We start from the raw sequence: 25,533 nt of genomic DNA on the forward strand, positions 1-25,533 counted from the left end.
CATGAGGATGAGGAAGAGAAGGGGAGAGGAAAGATGTGGGGCACGTGACTCCAGCTGGGCTGAGAGCAGTCTTGCCCTAAGTCCACGGTGTTTTTGATACTTTCTTTTAGATTTTTGGGTGTTGATCTGTTTGGACATTCTCAGGGATCCATGATATATATAAATCAAGGGTGCAAGAATATGCCAATATCTGGAATTGTAAAAAAAAAAAAAAAATCTGTGAAAGATAATTTGTCAAAGAAGGGCCATTCCAAGTGGCTAATGAAGTGCCTTTCTTTCAGGTAATTCCAGCAATGGGGAAAACTTCCTTCAGAATTATTTTCTTACCCACTGAAGAAGGAAGCATTGAAAGTTCTTTATTTATTAATACCTCCTCACATGGAGTCCTCTCTTATCATGTAAGTAGCTTTTTCTTTTGGTCATATAATTTGGCTGCTGATTTAATGAAGATGTGTGGATATTAAAGGAAAAAAAGCCTTTTGGAAATGGTGCCACCTGGTTTGTGTCATTCAAACATAAGACTGCTTAGTTGATGCTCAGCTCACCAGCCTGCCTCTTTGCACTGCTCATGGGCAGCTGTCTTCCCTGTAGAGTGCAGGGCTGGAACGCACCTTGGATCTCAAAAGGGTATTGGAACAAAACAGAGAAACGCGCTGTACAGTTTTCTAGTGTAAAATATAGTGGGGTTTCAAAGCTCACGACCTCCACCTCAAGCAGTCCAGGGCTGGGGGCTGTGAGCGCTTCTGAGACTCTTGCCCCCTCCTCTCCTGGGCTGAGGACTGTTTCTGGTTGTGGTCTTCGAGGCCAGTCCTCAGGGGCTCCCTGTTCTAGCAGAGCTGTGGCGGGGGGGCAAGGGACAGGAGTCTTTTTGTTTTTGTTCACAAAAACAGTCAGAAATCTTTATCTTGAGTGGTGTCTGCGACATCTTTAAGTGCCAAGATCTAGCATTTTTGTGGCTAAGTCTACCTGCATTCCATTCAACTGTTGTCCCATATCAGAAAAGCTATCTATTTCTGTAAAGATTTGCTACAGTGAGAAACACTCAGCTTAAATACAGCAACTTTTGTTGCAGTTTTTAAGTAGACAGAGATGAGTATAATAACTGGATAAATAGTCTTGAAGGCCAAGTTGATGAACACAGATTTCCTTTGGAAAAGCATTTCAGTGTTTTGTCAAATGTGTTTTGAAACTCAGTTGTTGGTTTATTTTTTTCCTTTTTCTGCAGGTATCTGGCTTTGGTACTCGCAGAGTCTCTGCACAAGGGTCTGCAGAGCAGCTTCCGAATGCTTACTTTCTGCTTCCACAGGTCCAGAGCGTTCAGCTTTCGCAAACACAGGTAATTTTAGTAGTACGTTTATTTTGAATGCTGGTAAACACCCATCTTTGTAGTCGCTACATTTTGGTGTCTGATGGAGAGGACCAACAGCTCTTTTCACATAGTCAGAATTGGGAGTTTTACCTTGCTCTGCTTTGGGGGAAAACCCTGGTACACACGGAAATAACGTGTGTGTGCAGAGTGTCAGAGGAGTCCGCACACTTCTTGGTGACGGCGGCGTGGTTCATGGCGTTGCTGTTTCATAGCTTGCTTGGTCCCGTTGGGCACTGCAGTGGGTCCAGTTTTCCATTATTGTCATCAGATGGTGTACGTATTGTACAGCTTTCTTTGTTTTCCTTTTGGACTACCTGTTTCGCTGAGGTGTATTTTGTAAAAGGGATTCTGTAGTTAAAGACTGCACTGTTCTGTATAGCTTGTTAATCTTGCCAGAGTGCTTTTCAGGAAGCCAGACCCTCCCTGGTCACCACTAATGACATTCCTGCCAAGTATCTTCCCGCCCCACCTGCCTCCAGTCCTGCGTGGGCGTGCCTCACCAGAAAGAAAGGTTTTCCATGTCTTAGTAGGTATATGTAATAGTACCTTAAAATTCTTTAATGTACATTTCATGAACAGCTTATAGGGTTGTCCATTTTTCCCTTTGATTATTTATATTTCCTTGTGTGGACAACTGTTGACATTCCAAAAGCTCTTGGCTCAACATACTATGAATATATGTTACTACTTATGTACTACTTACTGCTACTTCCTTACTGCTACTCACTGCTACTATTGGTTCAGTGAGTAAATAAAACCCACTGCTTGGACTTCTGTAGGTCGTGGTGTCCAGGCTTTCCTTCACCATCTGCCTCACCGAGCCTCTGTTCCTGGCCAGGTATTGGTCTGGCACTTCTGTCTCCATGGAGCTCTCATTCCAGTGGGGAGACAAGAAAAGTTAACTTACCTGTAATGTAATGTCTGGGCACTTTGCCACCAAACATGTTATTCTTAGGGATTTAAAATATTACTCCTATTTTCATTTTTTATAAAATGAAATAGCCCTTCCTCAGCATTGTAAGGAAGATTTAACTTGCAAATTTGGATTTGCTTTAAGTCCTAAAACTAGTGGACTGTACTGAAAGGTTTTAGGCCGGAGACTGCGCTGATCTGACCTGCATTCTGTAAGGGCTTGGAAAGCCTAGAGAAAGTTCAGTTTGCATGTGCTGACAGCGAAGGCTTTTCCTATGAGCACTTTCAGCGTTATCTTGGGACGTCCTTCAGTGGCCAGAGATGAGGGAGCTATGATGGGTCAGGTTTCTCTGCTGACTCTGAGAGCCCTGAATGCCTGGTGCCGTGTTAATGGTGATAAAAGCATTAAAAGCAAGGCGGGTGTTCAGATTTCCTCAGTTAATGGAGCTGATTTAAGGATACGTGGAATTAGGGGCCTCGGAGAGGGGCCTTGATTGGATGAGAGCTTGCCTGTCATCTGCTCTGCCTTACTTTGACGGCCTCTGCCCTTCCCCACATGCGGGCCTTCGTCATCTGGGCATCACAGCAGCCCCTTCCCGAGCGGCACGGGCTGTGTCTGGGAGGCCGGTGCGCCTCCGCGGCCCGCATGGGCCTCCGCGCCCTGGCTCTCACGGCTGCTCCCGCCGCCGCTCCCGCCGCATCACCGGCGCCCCTCCCCGGGGTGCGCCTGCGCGCCATCTTTTCTCACTGAGCGCGCCAGGGACCGTGCTGCCTCTCCCGTTCTGGCTCGGACCTTGGTCAGACTTCAGGACAGCTGCGCTCTTTCCCCGACGATCCGGTACCGTGTCTCCTTCCCTCTGTGCAGCTGAAGCCCCGAGAAGATGGGGCCCTCGCGGCCTCTCCGCGGCCCAGTCTGAGCCTGCTGTCCCAGGGGCCCGGGAAGGCCCTGCCGGCCTCACCGCAAGCACAGGCGCGGCGGCCCTAGCGGCCTCTCCGCGGCCCAGCCTGAGCCTGCTGTCCCAGGGGCCCGGGAAGGCCCTGCCGGCCCCACCGCAAGCACAGGCGCGGCGGCCCTAGCGGCCTCTCCGCGGCCCAGCCTGAGCCTGCTGTCCCAGGGGCCCGGGAAGGCCCTGCCGGCCCCACCGCAAGCACAGGCGCGGCGGCCCTAGCGGCCTCTCCGCGGCCCAGCCTGAGCCTGCTGTCCCAGGGGCCCGGGAAGGCCCTGCCGGCCCCACCGCAAGCCCAGGCGCGGCGGCCCTCGCGGCCTCTCCGCGGCCCAGTCTGAGCCTGCTGTCCCAGGGGCCGGAAAGGCCCTGCCGGCCCCACCGCAAGCACAGGCGCGGCGCCCCTAGCGGCCTCTCCGCGGCCCAGCCTGAGCCTGCTGTCCCAGGGGCCGGGAAGGCCCTGCCGGCCCCACCGCAAGCACAGGCGCGGCGCCCCTAGCGGCCTCTCCGCGGCCCAGCCTGAGACTGCTGTCCCAGGGGCCGGGAAGGCCCTGCCGGCCCCACCGCAAGCACAGGCGCGGCGCCCCTAGAGGCCTCTCCGCGGCCCAGTCTGAGCCTGCTGTCCCAGGGGCCCGGGAAGGCCCTGACGGCCCCACCGCAAGCACAGGCGCGGTGGCCGTCGCTCCCTGCCCTGCGGCCAGCACAGCGGGGGCCCTCCTTGGTTTATGTTCTGCTCTGGCTGGTATGAAACTTTCCTTTGTTTCTTTTTTCCCTTCTTTGCATTTTCGTTTATATTTAATAGCTCTTGTTAAGATGTAATTCACATCCCACAAAATTCAGTCACTTAAAGTGCCTCCCCAGTTCCTCACAGAACTGTGCAACCATCACCCCATCTCACAACCTAATTTTAGAGCGTTTTCACTGCCTTAGTCCGTGGCAGCCACTACTGTGCTTTCTGTCTCTATAGATGTGTCTGTATTGGACGTTTCGTGTAAGTGAATTGTGTGGTCTTTTGTGACTGGCTTCTTTGATTTAGCAAAATGTTTTCAAGTTTCATTCATGTCATCAATCTTCCCTTCCTTTTTATTGCCAAATACTACACTATTGTATAGACATACACCACAGTTTGTGTAAACATTTATCAGTTGGTGGACATTTAATTCATTTTCGTTATTCTGGCTATTATGAAGACTGTTTCAGTGAACATTCACAGACAAGTTTGTGTGGACGCATGCCTTCTATTCTCTGGGTACATGTGGAGAGGTAAACCTTTGCTGGCTCAGGATGATTCTGTGTCTGACACTTTGAGGAGTCATCAGACTGTTTTCAAAGTGGTTCCGTTGTTTTATAATGTTACCACAATATATGAGGACTCCAGTTTCTCTGCAGCTTTGCCAAGACTTGTTTTTTTTTTTTTTTACTGGTTTTTGTTTTGTGTTTTTTATGGCCATCCTAGTGGGCGTGAAGTGATATCTCATGTGGTTTTTATTTGCATTTCCTTAATGACTAATGATGTTGAGCATCTTTTCATTTGCTTTTTGGTAATGTGTGTATCTTCTTTGGAGAAATGTGTATTCAAATCCTTTGCCCATTTTTAAATTGGGTTTTTTGTTTTTATTGTTGAGATGTAAGTGTTCTTTATATATTCTAGATATTGGACTTTCGTCAGGACGTGACTTGTAAATATTTTCTTCCATTCTGTAGGTTGTCTTTTTATTTTTAATTTTTATGAACTCAGTTTACTTATTTTTTAGTTGATCATTTATGCTTTTAGTGTCATATCTCGCGAGGCCCAAGGTTTCGAAGATTTACTTCTATGTTTTCTTCTAAGAGTTTAAAGTTCGTCTCTTCCAGTGAGGTCTGTGGCCCGTTTTGACTTCATTTTAGCCTGGAACGTGAGCTCGGGTTCCGAGTTCATTCTTTCCATGTGTATTTCCCGTGGTCCCAGTGCCTCTGGTGAGCAGACAGTTCTTCCCCCACTGGGTTGGCTCGGCTCGTCCTTGAATCTGTCAGCTTCAACTCCATTCCCAGCAGTAGTCTCTCCTTCCTCTTCATCTGTACTGGGATCTGTGAGTTTAGTCAAGTCACTTTCTGAGCCTCCTCCATTGGTCAGCAAACAGTTGTGAGATATTCTTGAATTTTCCAGGAAATGTTAGAGCAAGTGAACACAGCACAGTGACCCTGCTCTTCTGACGTGACACTGTAGAATACATTTCAAGAGTTTGTAGATAAAGCTCAGTTTTTTTGGCTGATCTTTTGTTAGAGCCCGGTGTTCAGAGATCTACATATAAAAAAAATTCTCTTAAAAATCAGTTACTAAATTTCTTTCATTTTTATGGTGATTCAGAAAAAGAAATTTTAAAGTCTTTTTTCGAGGTTTACTACACCTGGAAACAAAAGAGCCTACAAAATTTAGACTTAAATAATTATGGCATTCCTCAGAAAAAGTCCTGATTACGATATTTTTGCATTTGAACCACAGACATAAAATGTGTTTGTATTGTTTTAAATGGATGTAAGGTTGCCAGCTGTCCTTTCTCAGAAAGGAGTGTCTTTATTTTGATGTTCTTTCTGTCCCCTGTTCTTGTCTCTTTCCTTCCTGTTGTCCAGAAACCATCATCTGGGTTGGGCGCCGAGTTGGGGAAGTCATTTCACTCAAAGGGGTAGGATGTGTGGGAGGGATTGCTCACAACTGAACCTTCTTCAGGATGGAGTGGGAAGGCGTATGTGGTGGAAAGAAGCTAAAGAGCAAGGTTTAGGCAGAAATGAATATGTCCTGGATCTTTCAGATAGGGTCTTTGCTCACACTTAAAATTGCTTCCTAAGGTAGCAGCTAGAAGTTTCATGCAGTCAGAACACGTCAGCTCATTTTTCCTTGTAGCTTACCACACGCTGCCTCACTTAGAGGGACAGGCAGTACTTGGTCTTATCTTCCAAGATAAGATGTAGTCAGCTATTACAAAATCAAGTTTAAATCATGCAATTTTAAAAATCACGGATTTATTCGATTTTTAAAATTAACAGATTACTTTCCATCTGGGCTGGGTCTTTGCTGCTGCATTCAGGCTTTCTCTGGGTGCAGTGAGGAGGGGAACTCTCTGTTCTGGCACGCGGGCGTCTCGTTTTGGTGGCCTCTTCGTTGGGGAGCATGGCCGCTAGGTGCATGGGCTTCAGGAGTCTCAGCACCCGGGCCCAGCAGTTGTGGTGAGCAGGCTTAGTCGCCCCAAGCCGTGTGGAATCTTCCCAGATCAGGGATCAAACTCGTGTCCCTAGGCGGATTCTTATACACTGTACAGCCAGGGAAATTAAAAAAAAGAAAAATTTATTTTAGGGATACAAACTGGAGGAAAACTTAACTACATCCGTGAAAGCAGAAGCTGATCCCCTCCTTCAGTCTGTTTGCAGGCCTGTGAGCTCCCCACTGAGCCCGCTGCATCTTACTGGATTGTTAAATGAGCATTTGTAAAACGCTAAGACAGAGCCCAACCTCAGTTCACTGAGTATAATTAAGTACCCTGAAAAGGGTTTTGTTTGATATTCTGCCTTCCATTTTTAAAAGAGCATGCATTTAGGGAAAATGGTCAAATAAAATATGTCGATATGATCTTATTTAAATGTTGAGTTGTAAGCCAACTTTTTCACTCTTTCATCAAGAGGCTCTTTAGTTCCTTTTCGCTTTCTGCCATAAGGGAGGTGTCATCTGCATATCTAAGGTTATTGATATTTTTCTCAGCAATCTCGATTCCAGCTTGTGCTTCATTCAGCTCACATTTTGCGTGATGTACTCTGAGTATGTTAAATAAGCAGGGTGACAGTACACAGCCTTGACGTACTTCTGTCCCAATTTGGAACTAGTCTGTTGTTCTGTGCCTAGTTCTAACTGTTATATCTTGAGCTGAATACAGATTTTTCTCAGGAGGCAGGTAAGGTGGTCTGGTCTCATCACTTCATGGCAAATAGATGGGGAAACAGTGATAGACTTTATTTTCTTGGACTCCAAAATCACTGCAGATGGTGACTGCAGCCATGAAATTAAAAGACGTTTGCTCCTTGTAAGAAAAGCTAGACCAACCTAGACAGCATATTAAAAAGCAGAGACATTACTTTGTCGACGAAGATCTGTCTAGTCAAAGCTATACTTTTTCCAGTAGTCATGTATGGATGTGAGAGTAGGACCATAAAGGAAGCTGAGCACCAAAGAATTGATGCTTTTGAACTGTGGTGTTGGAGAAGACTCATGAAAATCCCTTGGACTGCAAGGAGATTCAACCAGTCCATCCTACAGGAAATCAGTCCTGAATATTCATTGGAAGGACTGATTCTGAAGCTGAAACTCCAATACTTTGGCCACCTGATGCGAAGAACTGATTCATTGGAAAAGACCCTGATGCTGGGAAAGATTGAAGGCAGGAGGATAAGGGGACGACAGAGGCTGAGATGGTTGGATGGCATCACCGACTCGAGGGACATGAGTTTGATCAAGCTCCAGGAGTTGGTGATGGATGGGAAACCTGGCGTGCTGCGGTCCATGGAGTGGCAAACAGTCAGACACAACTGAACGACTGAACTGATGATCTTATTTCTATGAATGGGGGGAAAATAGTATGAATATTTATAATGTCATATAGATTATAATTGGTTCTGCCCTCTTAATATAAAGCCTGAGTTTAAGATCTCAGTTTGTTTTTTGAAATATCAAAAAAATCTGTTCATCCTGTGGAATAAACTAGGGTGCCCATGAAAAATTATTAGGTTATCTAATTTTTTTTTGTAGTATTGAGCTCATTCTGGCCCTTTTTGTGTGTGTCCATTCATATCTGACTTTTGCATTTTTCCTGCTCAGTCAAACTGGATTAAATGGCTCACTCTCTAATGCTGAAGCCAAGAGTGTTTGTGTGATTGGTCTTCTATCTAAATTGGTGCCGGCCGGGAGTTCTCTAGCAGTGGCTGAGTTCAGGGGACAGGAGGGTATACATTGCATCTGCTCTGCTGCACATGCGTGTCTGCTCTGGGGGAAGAGAGTCGGCCGACACAGGGAGTTCAGTTGCCTTTTCCTTTGGTCCTTCTCTTTTATTTGTTTTGACCTCTATCGAGTGAGCATTCCTAGTGGACACCATGTCACTGTGACAGTGGGTTTCAGTGAGATTCCCAGGTCGCTCCACTTCTGTTGCAGTCTTGTCCACGTTTGGCACCTGGATCATGCCCCGGTCTGGCTTTCCTGCCTCCAGTGCCCCTGCACATGGGCTGGTGATGTCCCCGTAAACAGAGCTCTTCTCCCTGGTCACTGCCCTGCTGGGTCCCCGTTGTTTGCAGGACCCAGCACAAGCATCCGGACTTGGCACCCGAGGCCCTTCATCCCCCAGGTCCAGCGTCTTCTCCATCCTCAGAGATACCACCTTGCTCTTCTCAGCTTTGGCCTCACAGACTGCTCATGCCTACAGCCCTTGTCATCCCTTTCTCCAGTCAGTCTCCCCATTCACAAGCTTTTTTTCCCATTCTGACTCCAGCTCTCCTGCTGGTTCCATCCTTTGAGGCCCAGTTCCACTATCCCTTACTTGTCAGATCCCCGGGCTACCGTCTGCGGTGGTCCCTTGGCACGTAGTTCAAGCCTGCTTCAACACTGAGTGTCCTGGGCTGCCTCCTTCCCCTGCTCTACCACGAGGCTCTCTGGGCCCGGGCCTGTCTCTTCTTCGTTTTTATAATCTCAGCATCAGCTCAGTGGTTAGTACATTAAGGGCAGCCCCCGGAGTTTTTATTAGGTAGATGGGTCAGTGGGCATCCGAGTTAAGAGCCCCAAATAGCACATCACCTTGACATAATATCTAAGATTTGTGTACGTTCACCTTTTCGCCACATGAACCAGATGACCTTCTACAGATTTACTACCAGGGCAGGTGGTATTAAAATTCTTATTTTAGAAATTGTAGAATGGTCTTGGAGTTTAGGTTACTTGGTGAAGGTTGAGGACACAGCTAGGATTGGCAGTCCCGGCTCAGTTTGCTTTAAATATTTCCCCTGGGTAATGATTTTCATATCGTTGACTTCGTAATTCATGTTCCAGGAAAGATAAATGCAGATAAAAAATTTTTGCAGCATTTGTATAATGGGAAAAACAGTAGAAACAGCTTAAAGGCTCAACAGTGGGAAAAGGGGTTGATAAATTTAACTGTGTCAACATAGTACAATATTAAGTCATTGCTCCAAATGACAGTTATGATGTTATGTAGGAAAGCCTGCAAGCAGATGGCAGAATATAAGCTAGACTGCATTCTGTGATTATAACTATGAAGTGTACACTGGGATGTAACATGTAAATAGAGTTGTGTTAGGCTCCCGGAAAAGCAGGAGTTCTATTTTTATTCGTTTGTTTTTCGGCTCTGCCGTGTGGCAGGTGGGATCTTGGTTCCTGGACCCAGGATTATACCTGTGCTTCCTGCAGTACACGCACAGAGTCTTAACCACTGGACCCCCAGGAAAGCCCGAGGAAGTTTTTTTTTTTTAAACATTTTTCTTTAGTGTTGTTTTGGATCCAAGCCATTGAGATTTGAGAAACATTTTAGTGATTTATTTGGGCAAAAAAGAATTTAAAATTAGCATTCTCTTAGAATCTGGCTTATAAGGTCACTATAACAATGACCTTGTCTCAGAGAGTTAAATTATTATTATTGGAATCACTGTAAAATAATATTTATTGTTAAAGATGGAATTATAAGGCAATATGGGAAACAGAGGCTTTAAAAGTAGAGGGAAACCGATGAGACACAGTTCCCACCAAGTAAAAGTGCTTTTTCTTTATATGTGGGTCCTGAGGTGGTATCATAGTATGGAATTCTCTCACAGGGAGATCGTGACGATAAGAAATTACAGCGTGATTTTAAGGAAGCACAGGAAACCAGAGAAGTGAAAAGTTAGAAGTAGGCACCAGGTCTCCAGTGGCCTCAGCACAGGGGACCGACAAGCACGTTCTGTCACCTCCCTTCTGAGCTTTTCTGTGCGTGTGTGATGGGAGCGCCCTCCCCGTCACGGTGTCCTGTTACTGGACTGTGTAAAGGGGAGATTATTTCTGGATGCCCTGGGTGGTATCTAATAGACCTCAGCCCTGGCGTTCCTGCCCGTTTAAGCCTGGCGCATGCCGCCGCCGGGCCCTGTGCCTGCCCCCCCAGCGGGACAGGTGTGGGCTGGGCCGCGGGGCCAGGCGGGGGGTTGGGGGCGCCCCAAGTCCTGCGCCTCGCCGCCACCGAGGTGCTGATCCCGTCAAGTGAGTGTGGCCGGGCGCAAGGGAAGCTGTCAGCTGTGCTGGGGGGAGGGAGGACCAGCTCCAGCCACAGTTTGGCAGAGAAGTGGAAAGGGGCGGGTTTCTCTCTCTCCAGTTGCGAAGGTCTGAACCAGGATCTGGAGCTGGGAAATAAAAACAGGGAAAGGTTGAAGGCCTCAGTAGCTGCTGTGTTTTCCTGAGATCTTACATAATTAGTTAAATGAGATACACAGCTTTTCTGGGTGTGATAGTTAAGAATTCCTAACAGTCTGGGTAGAATCATGTTTTTAATGACACTAATTTGCCTGATAAAAGTTATCTTTTTTGTTTTTTTTAATAACATGAGGCTGTCCACCTCTGGAGAGTTATTACTGTATGTTAGGAAAATATATGCCGTTGCCTACCTACCTGAGAATACAGCTTTTAAAGCAAAGAAATTGCTTTATTAGAAAAAAAAATTTTTTTTCATTGGCGCCTCCAGTGAAAATGATTCAGTGGATGGCAGTTTGGGAAGAGATAGAGCGTTGGCGAGTAGCAGCCGGAGGGATCCCCGGTGAGCCCAGGAAGATTCCCAGAGGCGCGGGTGTGGTGGCAGCCGACCCGGGGAGTTCCCCGCCCAGCCCCACCCAGCACCCCGTGCAGCTCTGAAGTCTCAGTGCACAACACCGTTCTAGAACAGTTTCCTGGTCCCTCTGTTAACTCAGCATTTGCTTAGTCCCTTTCTCGCCTGCTGGGAGAGTTGACTCGCTCCTTACTGAAAAACCTGAGAGACCCCTATCATAGCAAGAATAATATGCAGGAAGTTTTTGTGTGTGTGTGTGTGTGTTTTCCTTCACTAAGATTATAAGCACCTTAGGAGCAGCAGTCATGTTCTAATGAGTATTTTTTTTCTTATCACCTGGCACAGAGCCTCATCACGTAACTTTGTAGTAAATAAATGCTTGAGGATTGAATTGTTGTTCAATCATGAACTGCAGTGTGCCAGGCCTCCCTAAGGACTGAATAAATCACCTTAAAAGGCCAGAAGGTACGATTTCCGCTATTGACAAAGCTATGAGAGGATCTTTTTTCTTGGTTAGCTGACTCCCTTCGGCTGTGCTGGGTCTTTGCTGCTGTGCGGGCTGCTCTCGAATCGTGGCCAGTGGGCTGCTCGTGGGGCCGCTTCTCTTGTTGCAGAGCGAGTCGTCTAGGGCACTGGCTCAGCAGTTGCCGTGAGCAGGCTTAGTTGCCCTGAGGCGTGTAGGATCTTCCTGGACCAGGGATTGAGCCTGTGTCCCTGCGTTGGCAGGCAGACTCTTCAGAAATGAGTTACCAGGGAGGTAATGAATCTTGTCCTGACAACATTAACTATGTTCAAATATTCTAGAAGCATTTGTTAGAAGGTTTGAACATGTCCAATAAATAGCACTTTTTCCCTCGGGTTCAGACTGGTGGATAAGAATCAGAAGCTGGAACACTAACATGCCTTCTTTATTTTACTGATAAGCCACATTCTCCTGAGTCAGCTGACATAAGTGAGCCAGAGTTGCTAACTCCTTGTCCCCAAGGGTAGACCTTGGTGTGGCCCACTGGAAGGGACTTTTTTAAAAGTTGAGGAAAGGTTGATGTGTAGTATTATGTAAGTTACAAGTGTACACGGAATACAGTGATTCATGATTTTAAAGGTTATACTTCATTTATAGTTATAAAATAGTGCTCAATGTTCACCATGCTGTACAGTGTATCCTTGTGGCCTAGTTTATATGACAGAATGGTTCCTGTCTCCCAACCTCCTACCTCTGTCTTACCCCACCCTCCTTCCCTCTCCCCACTGGTAACCCCTGGTTTGTTCTTTATGTCTGTGAGTCTGCTGCTTTTTTGTCTGATTCACTGCTTTGTTGTAGTTTTTAGATTCTACATGTAAGTGATACCATACTGTATTTCTCTGACTTACTTCACTTAGCACAATAATCTCCATCCATGTTGTTGCAAATGGCAAAATTTCATTCTTTTTCATGGCTGAGTAGTATTCCGTCATATATGTATACACTATCTTTATCCATTTGTCTGTCATTGCTTCCATATCTTGACAGTCGTAAATAATGCTGCTAGGAACATTGGGATGCATGTATGTTTTTAAATTAGTGTTTTTGTATTTTTAGATATATACCCAGGTGTGGAATTGTTGGATCATATGGTAATTCTGTTTTTAGTTCTTTGGGAAACCTCCAGACTGTTTTCTATGTTGTATGTGACAGTCACTCAGCTGTGTCCGACTCTTTGCAACCCCATGGACTGTAGCCTACAAGGCTTTTTTGTCCATGGAGATTCTCTAGGCTAGAATACTGGAGTGGTTTCCATGCCCTCCTTCAGGGGATCTTCCCAACACAGGGATTGAACCCAGGTCTTCTGCGTTGCAGGTGGGTGTTTTTTTTTTGTTTTTTTTTTAACCATCTGAACCAGCAGGGAAGCCCTGGTTTTCCAGAGTGGCTGCACCAATTTACACTCCCACCTAGAGTGTACAAGGGTTCCCTCTTCTCTGCATCTTCACCAGCCCTTGTTATTTGTGGTCTTTTTGAGGATAGCCATTCTGACAGGTGTGAGGTGATACCTCACTGTGGTTTTGATTTGCATACCCGTGATGATTAGCAGTGATCTGTTCCTGTGCCTTTTGGCCATCTGCTTTCCTCTCGTGGAAAGGATGTTTGAATCCAGGACAAGCACCCTTCCCCAGGGTGTAGAGAGGAGGAGGAAAGAAACCAGCTCTTCCGAGAGTCCCCACCCTGTCAGCCTGCCTGTCGTCTGGCCCGCCAGTAGGTGACTGCCTCTGCCTTGAGGGGCAGGCAGGCTGGGGCAGAGGGGCCCCAGTATTCCTGGTTAACTTCCTTACTCCATTGGCTCCTCGGTTTTGTACTTTGACACTTTGGACTTACCTGTGGTTAAGCCTCCCCGTAACCCTGCCCCCGACACGGAGATGAGCTGACTGCTGTGGCCATACACCTTCCTTTCTGAGCCTGTTCCTTCTCCCGTCAATTTACCAACCCTCGTTTTTGTTCCTTGTGGACCCCTGGGGTGCACACTTGAGTTTGCCCCAGGAAGCTCTCAAATGCATCGTGATAATTCATTAGCAGTCTGCTCCAAAGCCCCTCTGTATCCTGAACCTAAAGTTCATGTCCTCATGTTTCCCATCCCAGATTCTTTTTGAGTATCCAATATAGCTCACCAGAGCTTTGAAAGAGGATCAAATAACAGAATTAAGATATTCCAATTAAAAAAATAACTCCAGTCTTGTAAGATGCCCCATCCTAGAGCTGTATAATGTAAATAAAGTGAATTCTAAAACCCACTTGGATTAAAGTCTTGGTTCTGAGTAATCTTGGTCAGATTACCTAACCTTTTTTTTTTTTTTCCTAACCTTTTTATGTCTCAGTTTATAATACAGATAATAGTGCTACCTCTTAGGAGTGAGTGCTATAGCTGTTGAATAAATTAATACATGGAAAAAAGCTTAGAACCTAGTTTCTGGCACATAGCTAAAATGCATTTATCACTTTAAAAAATTTTTGTGTATCAACTCTCTCCTACTGTGAAAACTCTCAGGGAGAAATTTAAAATTCAGAGATTCAGTCCCTGGCACAACATGAAAGTTGGAGGCTCTAGTCCCGTATCAGATTATGTTGGACTGTGAGTTAACATGCAGAGAATTTGGAGTCCTCCCTGATTCCTTATTTTGTCTTTTGTCTTAGAGAGGTGCTCCGTGCCTGAGTGCAGTTGGGGAGCGCCAGCAGCCCCAGCCTGGCCCCCACCTCTTCCCGCTAGGGTATGTGGGTTCCCTGGGGCTTCAGGAGTCTCAGTAGGTCAACACCAAGTCTCTCTTGATCTAGAATTCTGACACATAGGAGTATTACATTTTCGGCCTTACAGCCACCCAATTTGGAAAACATGCCCCCCAGCCCTCAGGGCACGAATTCTGAGCAGAACTGTCCCCAGTATTTTGTCATTTGCCAAAGAGAGGGGTGGGGGGCCGAGAGAGAGCATCCTCGGTTTCAGCTTCAGTTTGTGCCGGTTGTTCTGAGCCCAAGACCTGCCCCCCCCCCTTTTTTTTTAAATAAAGTCTTTATTGAATATGTTACAGTATTACTTCTGTCTTTTTCATGTTTTGGTTTTTTTGGCCATGAGGCAAAAAACTCTGACCAGGGATTGAGCCCGTACCCCCTGCGTTAAAAGGTGACGTCCTCACCACTGAGCACCAGGGACGTCCCGAGACGTGTGCCCTTGAGCTCCACGGGCAGAGGTTGCCTGTCCAGAGGTGGACTGGAGGAGGAGCCACCTGCGCCTGCCGCCTCCTTTCTCGGGAAGTGACTCCGGGAGGCCTGGGTCTGCGCTCAGCGTTAGAGGCTTGCGGTGGCCGTGTGTCTGTCCTGTCCCGTCTGCAGGGAGCCCGTGTTGCAGGCATTGCTATGCAAAGTGCTGCCCCTGCTCTGCTTCAGGATGGAGTGGGGGGTGGGAGAACTTTGAGACCTGTGCCTGATGTGGGATGTGGTTTCCCCCGCCTCTCACAGAGAGTCCTGGAATCTGCTCTTTGGGGAGGTGTTTCCTTTTCATCCCGCTGGTTTCAGGTGGAGCTTGTTTGCAGCAGACTCCTGACGGGGAAGTGTGGGTGCCATTCTGGGAGCTGGGGCCAGTGGGGGTTAGCACCTGGGCCCAGTCCCGCGCCCCCTCCTCCGGCTGTGCGCCTGCCACTCTTTGCCTTCAGGCTGTGCTGGCTTATTCCTGTCCCCGCTTCTGTCAGGGACGCTCGGATGAGTTTCTGTCTAACCAGCTGCTTTTCCCTAACACTTGTAAGCTCCTGCTGTATGCTGTCATTGGTGCAACCCCACAGCCCCCTTTAAACTTTTCCTTCTTTTTTGATCTAGAAGTAGTTTTTTGTCTAGATATTTTCCTGTGAGTTCTCCCAAAGCAAGAGACATACAGTTGCTGGGTTCTGGGTGTGCTAAATTTGCTTCTCTTCCCCACACTGGGTGCTCGTATGTTGGAGACGCCCTCCCAGTAGACCAATATAGAATACAGGGCTGGGGTCAGTCTGCCTGGTTCTCTCTGGTTCCCCTTGAATAGGTCTTCTCGATGCTGTGCCTTCTCTCAGACTGAGCCCTGATTCCATAAACTTTGGAAACGCGTTCCCTCAGGGCACAGGCATCTTCCTCCCGTCTCCCTGCCTCACTGCCTTCCCAATTTGTGTAGTCCTTGGCAGAGCTGTCTCCATCTTTAGAGATGCAGATAGGTCCTCAGTTGTCTTACTGCAGGTTCTGTACCTGGCTTTAGAAGTGTGTTTCCCCATATCTCCTAGAACTGAATCCTGTTGCCTTTTGAAGGAACAATTCCAGTCCTCTAAGATCTTGCTTGTCTTCCTTCAGTAGGAGAGTTTTGGTGTTTTTTTTTTAAACTCAAGCAAGCACAAAGATACAGCTCCTTCACTTGAGTTCGACTCCAGGCTGTCTCTGGCCCTGTCCATTGAACCAGGCAGCATGATCTCCTTTTCTACCTTTGTCTGGTTATTCCCAAAGGTGTCAGCCTTCTCCAAAGGGCAGCCCTCTCTTCCTCCTACTTCATCAGTCTGCCTTCCTTTTTTTGTTGTTTTGTTTTAGTTCCTCTTATCCTGATAGGAAAATGAGAATGTTTCTCTAACCTCTCTTATTTCTGGAGTGAGCCTGATCATTCTAAGGACAGCTGTTAGTGGTTGCCTGCTTCACGCATGCAATACTTTTGTTAGATTGCTTCTCTGACTCAACCCAAGATGACAGCACGTCTCTTTAATAAGAATACCCTTATTGCTTCTCTATGTGTAAGAGCTGCTACCCCTGGATGTATCTACCTCTTTGGCTCTTGAAAATCTGAAGTGGCAGTTAGCATTTAGATGGTTGTCAGCTGTGGGGCCAGTGAGTTAGACAGGAATGCTTGAGTCTGTGGACCGACCACATGAAGGTAAACAAACCCTTTCACAGTTCTGACTCCTGGCCGTGAAGATAATGCATAAAAAGGAGCAGAATTTGGAGCAACCTGTCCGTGCTGCCTGCCTGGTGTTGGACCCAGCACAGTTCCCTTCAGATATGCCTTGGAAGCAGATCGTATTCTGGAAGCTCTCTTTGCATTGGAGAGAGCCCTGACTCTGGGATACCTTTTCGTTTTTTCTCCCCGCTCCCACTTCTCCTGTGGTAAACTATGTGTTCCCCCCAGTTTGTTTACCATTTTAACCGTTTTTAAGTGTACAGTCGGTGGCCTGAATTACACTCACACTGCCGTGTGGCTGTCACCACCGTCGGCCCCAGAACGTTCTTGTCTGCCCAGACTGAAGCCCTGCCCCCCATTAAGCAGCGATTCCTCCTCGGTCCCTTGTAAACATTATTCCACTTTCTGCCCCGAATTTGGCTGTCGCGTGTCCCCGCACGCGTGGACTCATACGGCATCTGTCCTTTCGGGGGCTCCCCTGGGGTCAGCGGTTGGACTCTGCCCTCCACTGCACGGGGGTGCGGGCTCCATCCCTGGTCCGGGAGCTGTGATCCTTAGTGTCGTGTGGCGCAGCCAAAAAAAGGATTTTAAATTCTAATAAAGTACACACAAAGGTTGTTTTAAAAGCTTGTCCTTTTGTGACTGGCTGATCTCATTAGCACAGGTGTCGTCAAGGTCTCGCCGTGCGGTAGCAGGCGTCAGAATTCCCTCCTGTGCATACGCCGTGTGTATCCTTTGGCCTGTCTGGGTTTTGGGTCGTCTCCCTCTGGCCGCTGTGGGGACTGCCGCTGTGAATCCAGGTGTAGGAACACCTGTGGAGCGCTCCCTCTCTTCCGGGCGTGAACCCAGGGGCGGCCCGCCGGACCACGCTGCAGTTCCGCATTCGCTTTGCTGGGGAACCACCACAGCGTCTCCCGCGGAGAGAGACCCTTTCTCTCTGCGCGCCTGCTTGGGCCACAGCCGTGTGGCGCTGCTCCTCAGCTCGTGCGGGGCCAGGCCTTCGGGGCTGCCTTGCCTTTGCTTACGGCCCGGCGTCAGCCAGTTGTATCAGGTCGCTGCTTGCCGTCGGGTGGAGCCGCGTGGCCCGCTGCGGTGAAAGCCCAGCGCGGCCCTGAGGCTGCCAGCCCGCCTGCGGGAGCTCTGCCGGCGGTAGAGGCCAGGAGCGGTGTGCAGGGCAGGCGGCTGCTCTCGGCCCCCCGGACGTCTTCGTGGCCCGTGTTCGCTTGCTCTCCACACTGTGCTTTGTCTTCCATGATTCCTGGCACATCTCAGGGGTGGGGCAGTGGGAGGTGGAGTGCAGCAAATGACTTTTCTCTCCTTTCTTGAGTTCTGAACCAATTATGAGGTAAGACAAGAAGAATTTGAAGCATTTAAGGAAAAAAAAGTCCCTTCTCTTGGAAACCAAAGCTTTGGGGGAGAGCAGTTTCTTTTCTAACAACTTAAAAAAATATATCATTGATTTGTCCTCACTGGGTCTTGGTTGCAGCTTACGGGTGTAGATGCGCTAAGGCTTGGGGGGTCGCACACGCGTCCCCTGCGTTGCAAGGCGGGTTCTTAACCACCGGGCCACCAGGGCGAGTCCCCTTCTAACAGCTTGGACGTGGAGAAAATGCTTTCCAGAAGCATCGCAGTCACTTGTTGTGGAATTTCATTAATTGAAGGCATTAATTGTGAATAAACAAGCAAATGCTCCCTTTTGAGGGTCTGTTTGGTGTGCTATGATTGGCACATGTGTCTCATTTAACACTGCTGACATGGCCATGAGCCCATTACTGCTGCTTTATGCAAGAGAAGGCTGAGTCCTGGAAAAGGCTCATAGAGAATATATGGGTTTCATGCCTGGGATTTCATCTTGAATCTGTGTTGACTGCAAAGTCACTTGGCCACACTGTCTTTTCTAAAACTATGTGGGTAAGGAAAAATACGATACATGTGCTGAACCCTTTTCCCTTAAAATAAATAAAAAACTCATTTCAGCCAGTTCTTAGGATTTTCCAGATATTTTAGTGAGTGGGCCTGGCAACGTAAGTAAATTTTGTTTCAATTTTGAAATTGAAACATATTTGAAAACCAGGTTAGCGGTAGTGGTGAGGGCTGGTGAATATTAGGGTCAGTTAACCCTGCAGCACCTATTGGTGAGCTGAGCCTGTCTGCTACATAGAAAACACTAATTTAGAATTTTGGTTAAAGAGCGTGAGTGCTGTGTAGAAGGGGCCAGGAAAGTACTCATTTTATACAAAATCATCTCATGTATGGAATGTGTTTTATGTAGCAGCGTGTGAGTGGGCCCCCGGCTGGAACGGTCACATGACTTATGTGGGCTCTGTGTTCCAAAGACACATGTGGGCAGAAGAGATTTACCTGTGTAAGACCTCTACAGTTTAGCATTCAGAATTGTGAAAGGGAGACTTCACTGGTCGTCCAGTGGCTAAAGCTCCGGGCCCCCAATGCAGGGAACCCAGGTTTGATCCCCGATCAGGGAGCTAGATCCCACATGCCGCAACTAAGCGTTGATGCTGCAGATAAAGATCCTGCATGGTGCAACTGAGATGGGGTGCAACCACACAAATAAACATATTTAAAAAAGAGTTAATAGGTGTGGGGAAAAACCATGATAGGGAATCTATCTAAGTAATTGGCGTTTATCCAAGTAATTCTTTTATATTTCATACATCATATTCTTTAAATGAGAAGTTCTCATGTGTGAGCATTAATGGGGACATTATAATTTCAAGTCTCTTGTTCATTCTGTCTGAATTAATGCGTTATAGACTCTCCTATACTTTTGTCAGGGTATGGTTTATTCTTGTTAATGAAAATCATCTCAAATGACTTAGAACTTTCAACCCATTGTTTTCTTTCCTGTTGGATTGCACACAGCCCCCCAGGATCACCCTGTGCCCCTGGCCTGGTACACAAAGACCAGTTTTTTAAGCAAGTAGAGGGAGGTAATCTTTTTCTCTTTCATCTCATTCCCTAAGTTTAGACCACTTCTCCACAAAACCTTGGAAATACATGCCATACAAAAGGCATCTTAACAGGGCTATTTTCTTGACAGTTACATTCTCTTTTGGTGTGGTTTTCTAAGACATGTTTTCATGTTGAAGAATTTTTAGGCTTGCAAGTACCTGAGAAATAGACATGACCTGTTCAGATTTACATGGAAAAAGTACTGATGACTTAAAAAAAGAACTGCCTTTATTTTCCCCCTGTTTTTCCACTAGCTAACCTTTGGGGACCTTTGATAAGTCATTTAAGTCCTGCAGACTGCATCTTTTCCCACCTTCTAAAAGAGAATAATACCATACACTTATGTGAAACCTGGTGAGGAGTTATTGTTTCTTTTAACTGTGAAATTTATGAACTAATTTGTTAAAATAATGTGGGCGGTTTCAAAAGAAAAGTAGGCTTTTGTTTTTCTTTTATAACCTGCCTAGGCACACTTCTGCATAAGTGGTCAAAACAAATGTTCTCAGCTGGGGTTCTTTCATAGAGAATTTATTATCCCAGTGTGCCAGTGGGTGCCCAAGTGGCTCATGTTTTGGTTATAGTTTCCCTTTTTAAGTCAAGAGTGCAATACTTTTGTTCTTTCGGGAAAGAGATATGAACATTTAAATTTCTCTTTGAGAAAAGTCTGCATCTTCAAGGGCAGTTTGGAGGTGCTGGCACTCCCCCTTGTGGGGTTCTGAAATATGTTGTGCAGCGAGTAAAACAACATAGTTTGTTTTTGTTATGTTTTCAACTGATGGACGAATCTTATTTAACATAGTAAATTATAAATTCATTCATCCAGAAATTTACCAAGAATGACAAAATAGTGGGCTCTAAAATCACATCAAATGACTGTGCAGGTAGGATTTTTAATCATGCTCAAAGTTATAATTTTGAACTTTTAACTTTATTTCAACATGTGAAGAAATATTTTAGGCAAGAAAATTGCCTTGTCAGATTAAGACCTATACTTAAAATGTTGTAGGTTAGTTAAACAAAACCCAACCTAGTCGTAAATGTGTTGACATGGGTTTCTCTTTAAACTTTTTTGGGGAAAGTTTCAGATCAGAAGCACGTACCAAATACCAGGTTTCGATGCACTTTTATTTTAGAGCCATTGTTTGTTTTTAGTGTCTTGCCCCTAGCAGACTTGCACCTCTCGAGTGAGCATTTGTGACTGTGCACCCACTTCTCTTCCGACATCAGCTGTCTGTTGAGTGCAGATTAAGTGCTAGGCACTGTGGTAAAAGCATCAGACAGGGTGCTTGCGGTCTGCTGGGGAAGGCAGACCTTGAACAGGTTGCTCTAGTGTCATGACCTATGACCTGAGTGTGAGTACTGGCATTTACCCCCGTGGTGGTGTCAAGGACCACCTCCCTGAGAGTAGTGTTTTTGCTGGGACATGAAGGATGGATCCAATTTAGTTAGGTGGAGCAGAGGGTGGGCTGGGAATGAGAGTTCAAGGCAAAGAAACAGCACCTTCAGAGGTTGATGGCAAAGTGGAGCAGAAAGTAGATGAAGCTGAAGCGTAAAGACGGAGGTGAGAAGAGGCAGGTGCCCGGATTTTATAGTGCAGTAAAGGACCTGGGGCTTTGGCTGAGCAGGAAGTCTGATGGGTTCTGAGCAGGTAGTGATGTGACCTGGTTTGTGTGTTAGTAAACTCATTCCTGATGCATTGTGGACGGTGCAGAGGAGAGGACAGACGTAGACGCGCGGAGACAGGGAGGGAGTTACTGTGCCAGCCTGCCCGCCCCCTCCTCCTTCCTCCCACCAGGGCAGAGGGCCATCAGCTTTTTCTGTAAAGGCCCAGAGAGGCGTTCGTTTTGGTTTTGTAGGCTGTAGACTCTACTATGCCGTCCTAGCCTGAAGGCGGCCACAGGCAGTTTGCAAAAGAGAGAGCGAGGCCATGTTCCAGCAGGACTTTATCTGCAAACATGGGCTGGCTCTGGCTCTCGGGCACAGTGTGCTGACCGGATCCTTAGGGTGTTTCTTAGGAATGGAGGGAAGTGAATGCGTCCGCTCACTGCACCTGGGTGCTGGGTTGTGGGGAGGCTGAGCGAGAAGGCACGGGGAGGTCAGTCTCCAGGTTTCTGGCTTAAACAGTGCTGTGAGGAGTGGGGTGCAGGCTCGGTCCACAGCCTGGCTCACGTGTGGGCGTGCAGAGAAGCCTACATCAATGAGATAAGCACGGGTGGCTGCGGCGTGTCGGGCGAGAGGGCAGGGGACAGAGACCGAACCTGCAGCGACTGTAGCGTTGGTGCCGGAGGCGGGAGAGCCAGCGGACGCACCAAAGAGCACAGAGAGACGCCAGGACACGGCCAGGTGGGAGCAGGCTCGGGCAGGAGAGCGGCTCCCTTTGGACTGGGACACGCGCGGTCACTTAGAGCTTGGTTAACAGTTTCAGGGAGTAGGTGGGCTTGCTTTATTTATGTGTTTGGTGTGGGACTTGGCTCACAGAAATACAAATTTAAAAATCTAGCTCTTCCTTGAGATTTGAGGTTCAGTTTACAGATGATATTACTGTTTAAATCTAACTGATATGAGCAGTTACTTTTTTAATATTAATTTATTTTAATCGGAGGCTAATTACTTTGCAATATTGTGGTAGTTTTTGCCATATACTGACATGAATCACTCACAGGTGCTCATGTGTCCCCCCATCCTGAACCCCCCCACCCGCCTCCCTCTCCACCCCATACCTCTGGGTTGTCCCAGAGCACCGGCTTTGAGTGCCCTGCTTCACGCATAGAACTTGCACTGGGCGTCTCTTTTACGTATGGTAATATACATGTTTCAGTGCTTTTCTTTCAAACCATCCCACCCTCACCTTCTCCCACAGAGTCCAACAGTCTGTTCTTTACATCTCTGTCTCTTTTGCTGTCTTGCATGTAGGGTCATCGTTACCTTCTTTCTAAATTCCATATATATGTGTTAATATACCGTATTGGTGTTTCTCTTGAGCAATTCTCTTTGCTCAATTCTCTTGAGCAAAATTTTTCTTTTCATTTATTTTTATTAGTCGGAGGGTAATTACTTTACAGTATTGTAGTGGTTTTTGCCATACATTGACATGAATCAGCCATGGATTTACATGTGTTCCCCATCCTGATCCCGCTCCCACTTCCCTCCCCATCCCATCCCTCTGGGTCTTCCCAGTGCACCAGCCCTGAGCACTTGTCTCATGCATCCAACCTGGACTGGTGATCTGTTTCACCCTTGATAATATACTTATTTCAATGCTATTCTCTCAGAACATCCCACCCTCGCCTTCTCCCACAGAGTCCAAAAGTCTGTTCTATACATCTGTGTCTCTTTTTCTGTCTTGCATATAGGTTTATCGTTACCATCTTTCTAAATTCCATGTATATGCGTTAGTATACTATATTGGTGTTTATCTTTCTGGCTTACTTCACTCTGTGTAATGGGCTCCAGTTTCATCCATCTCATTAGAACTGATTCAAATGAATTCTTTTTAAAGGCTGAGTAATATTCCATTGTGTATATATACCATAGCTTCCTTATCCATTCGTCTGCTGATGGGCATCTAGGTTGCTTCCATGTCCTGGCTATTATAAACAGTGCTGCGATGAACATTGGGGTGCACGTGTCTCTTTCAATTCTGGTTTCCTCAGTGTGTATGCCCAGAAGTGGTATTGCTGGGTCATATGGCAGTTCTATTTCCAGTTTTTTAAGAAATCTCCACACTGTTCTCCATAGTGGCTGTACTAGTTTGCATTCCCACCAACAGTGTAAGAGGGTTCCCTTTTCTCCACACCCTCTCCAGCATTTATTGCTTGTAGACTTTTGGATAGCAGCCATTCTGACTGGCGTGTAATGGTACCTTATTGTGGTTTTGATTTGCATTTCTCTGATAATGAGGGATGTTGAGCATCTTTTCATGTGTTTGTTAGCCATCTGTATGTCTTCTTTGGAGAAATGTCTGTTTAGATCTTTGGCCCATTTTTTGATTGGGTCATTTATTTTTCTGGAATTGAGCTGCAGGAGTTGTTTGTATATTTTTGAGATTAATCCTTTGTTGCTTCATTTGCTATTATTTTCTCCCATTCTGAGTGCTATCTTTTCACCTTGCTTATAGTTTCCTTTGTTGTGCAAAAGCTTTTAAGTTTCATTAGGTCCCATTTGTTTATTTTTGCTTTTATTTCCAATATTCTGGGAGGTGGGTCATAGAGGATCCTGCTGTGATTTATGTCGGAGAGTGTTTTGCCTATGTTCTCCTCTAGGAGTTTTATAGTTTCTGGTCTTCCATTTAGATCTTTAATCCATTTTGAGTTTATTTTTGTGTATGGTGTTAGAAAGTGTTCTAGTTTCATTCTTTTACAAGTGGTTGACCAGTTTTCCCAGCACCACTTGTTAAAGAAGTTGTCTTTTTTCCATTGTATATCCTTGCCTCCTTTGTCAAAGATAAGGTGTCCATAGGTACATGGATTTATCTCTGGGCTTTCTATTCTGTTCCATTGATCTATATTTCTGTCTTTGTGCCAGTACCATACTGTCTTGATGACTGTGGCTTTGTAGTAGAGCCTAAAGTCAGGCAGGTTGATTCCTCCAGTTCCATTCTTCTTTCTCAAGATTGCTTTGGCTATTCAAGGTTTTTTGTATTTCCAAACAAATTGTGAAACTATTTGTTCTAGTTCTGTGAAAAATACCATTGGTAGCTTGAGCAGTTACTTTTTAAAAGAGCCTTGGCTAAATGTTTGGCCCTATTTACAAGATTGGTTAAGTGAAAGTGAAAGCCACTCAGTCGTGTCCGACTCTTTGCGACCCCATGGAAAACTATACAGTCCATGGAATTCTCCAGGCCAGAATACTGGAGTGGGTAGCCTTTCCCTTCTCCAGGGGATTTTCCCAATCCAGGGATCAAACCCAGGTCTGCTGCATTTCAGGTGGATTCTTTACCAGCTGAGCCACAAGGGAAGCCCAGCTTGGTTCAACCCCTTAACTATTTTTACCACACTTTAAAGTGTAATATGCCGTGGTCCCTCAGCATCTGCAGGGCGTAGGATCCAGGAGCCCCTACAGGGACCACAGTCTCAAGAATGCTCACGTTCCTTCCAGTCTGCTTCCTCGGAACTGAGGATCAGCTGTATTTTATTCTCGTTTTGTACATTAATTGCTGAATGGCAGTTGAGTTAGTTAAAGATGTATTTTTATATAATATACTTAGATAGTTCTTATAAATCTAACAAATTAAACATAATTGTGGTGATTCTATTTAAAATGAAATCCTCCTGGAGTAAATTGACATGTGCCCACAGGTGAGTCAGCCAAGGATGTGGGGAATGCCTTCATGCCTTGCTAAGATTTTCTGGTGTTCTGACCAAGACTGCCAAGCCACGTGCCTTCCTTATAATTACTGTGCCAGACATGTCAGACTCAACAAAAGAGGGAATCCTTTAGATTGACGTGCTGCGCTGCCTGACATTGCTGTGTATTCACTGTTGCTGCCCCCACCCTCCTACCCAAATGGCCATATGCCTGGATTGACTTTGCATTTCCTCGATATCATCCCATGTGTTAAGATCTTTGAACTTCATGAAATCCTGCAATCTTTTCATATACTTTTGTTTCTTCCATCCACCTCTCTTTTACCTATTAAAAATCATAGCCAGTTGAATGGTGGACCTTCTCCTATGGTTTTGTCATAGCATCTAAGCTCCTTCTACTGATGAGAGCCAGGCATCAGAACCATTCATTGGCTCTGCAGATGGTGACTGCAGCCATGAAATTAAAAGACGCTTGCCCCTTGGAAGAAAAGCTATGACTAACCTAGACAGCATATTAAAAAGCAGAGACATTACTTTGCCAACAAAGGTCCATCTAGTCAAAGCTATGGTTTTCCCAGTAGTATGGATGTGAGAGTTGGACTCTAAAGAAAGCTGAGCACCAAAGAATTGATGCTTATGAACTGTGGTGTTGGAGAAGACTCTTGAGAGTCTCTTAGACTGCAAGGAGATCCTGCCAGTCAATCCTAAAGGAAATCAGTCCTGCATGTACATTGGAAGGACTGATGCTGAAGCTCCAATACTTTGGCCACCTGAGGCGAAGAAATGCCTCAT

The 25,533-nt window shown here is 46.3% G+C and overlaps 1 protein-coding gene across 1 annotated transcript in view; it reads left to right on the top strand.

The window, feature by feature from the left end:
- TMEM131L (transmembrane 131 like) overlaps nt 1-25,533 on the top strand; it is a 174,461-nt gene that overhangs the window by 92,765 nt on the left and 56,163 nt on the right. Inside the window, 2 exon segments of the mRNA XM_065903804.1 lie at nt 282-398; nt 1,226-1,336. Of these exon segments, the coding sequence (XP_065759876.1) occupies nt 282-398; nt 1,226-1,336 (228 nt within the window).

This window comes from Muntiacus reevesi, chromosome 13, assembly GCF_963930625.1.
Source record: "Muntiacus reevesi chromosome 13, mMunRee1.1, whole genome shotgun sequence".
NCBI classification, from domain to species: Eukaryota; Metazoa; Chordata; class Mammalia; order Artiodactyla; family Cervidae; genus Muntiacus; species Muntiacus reevesi.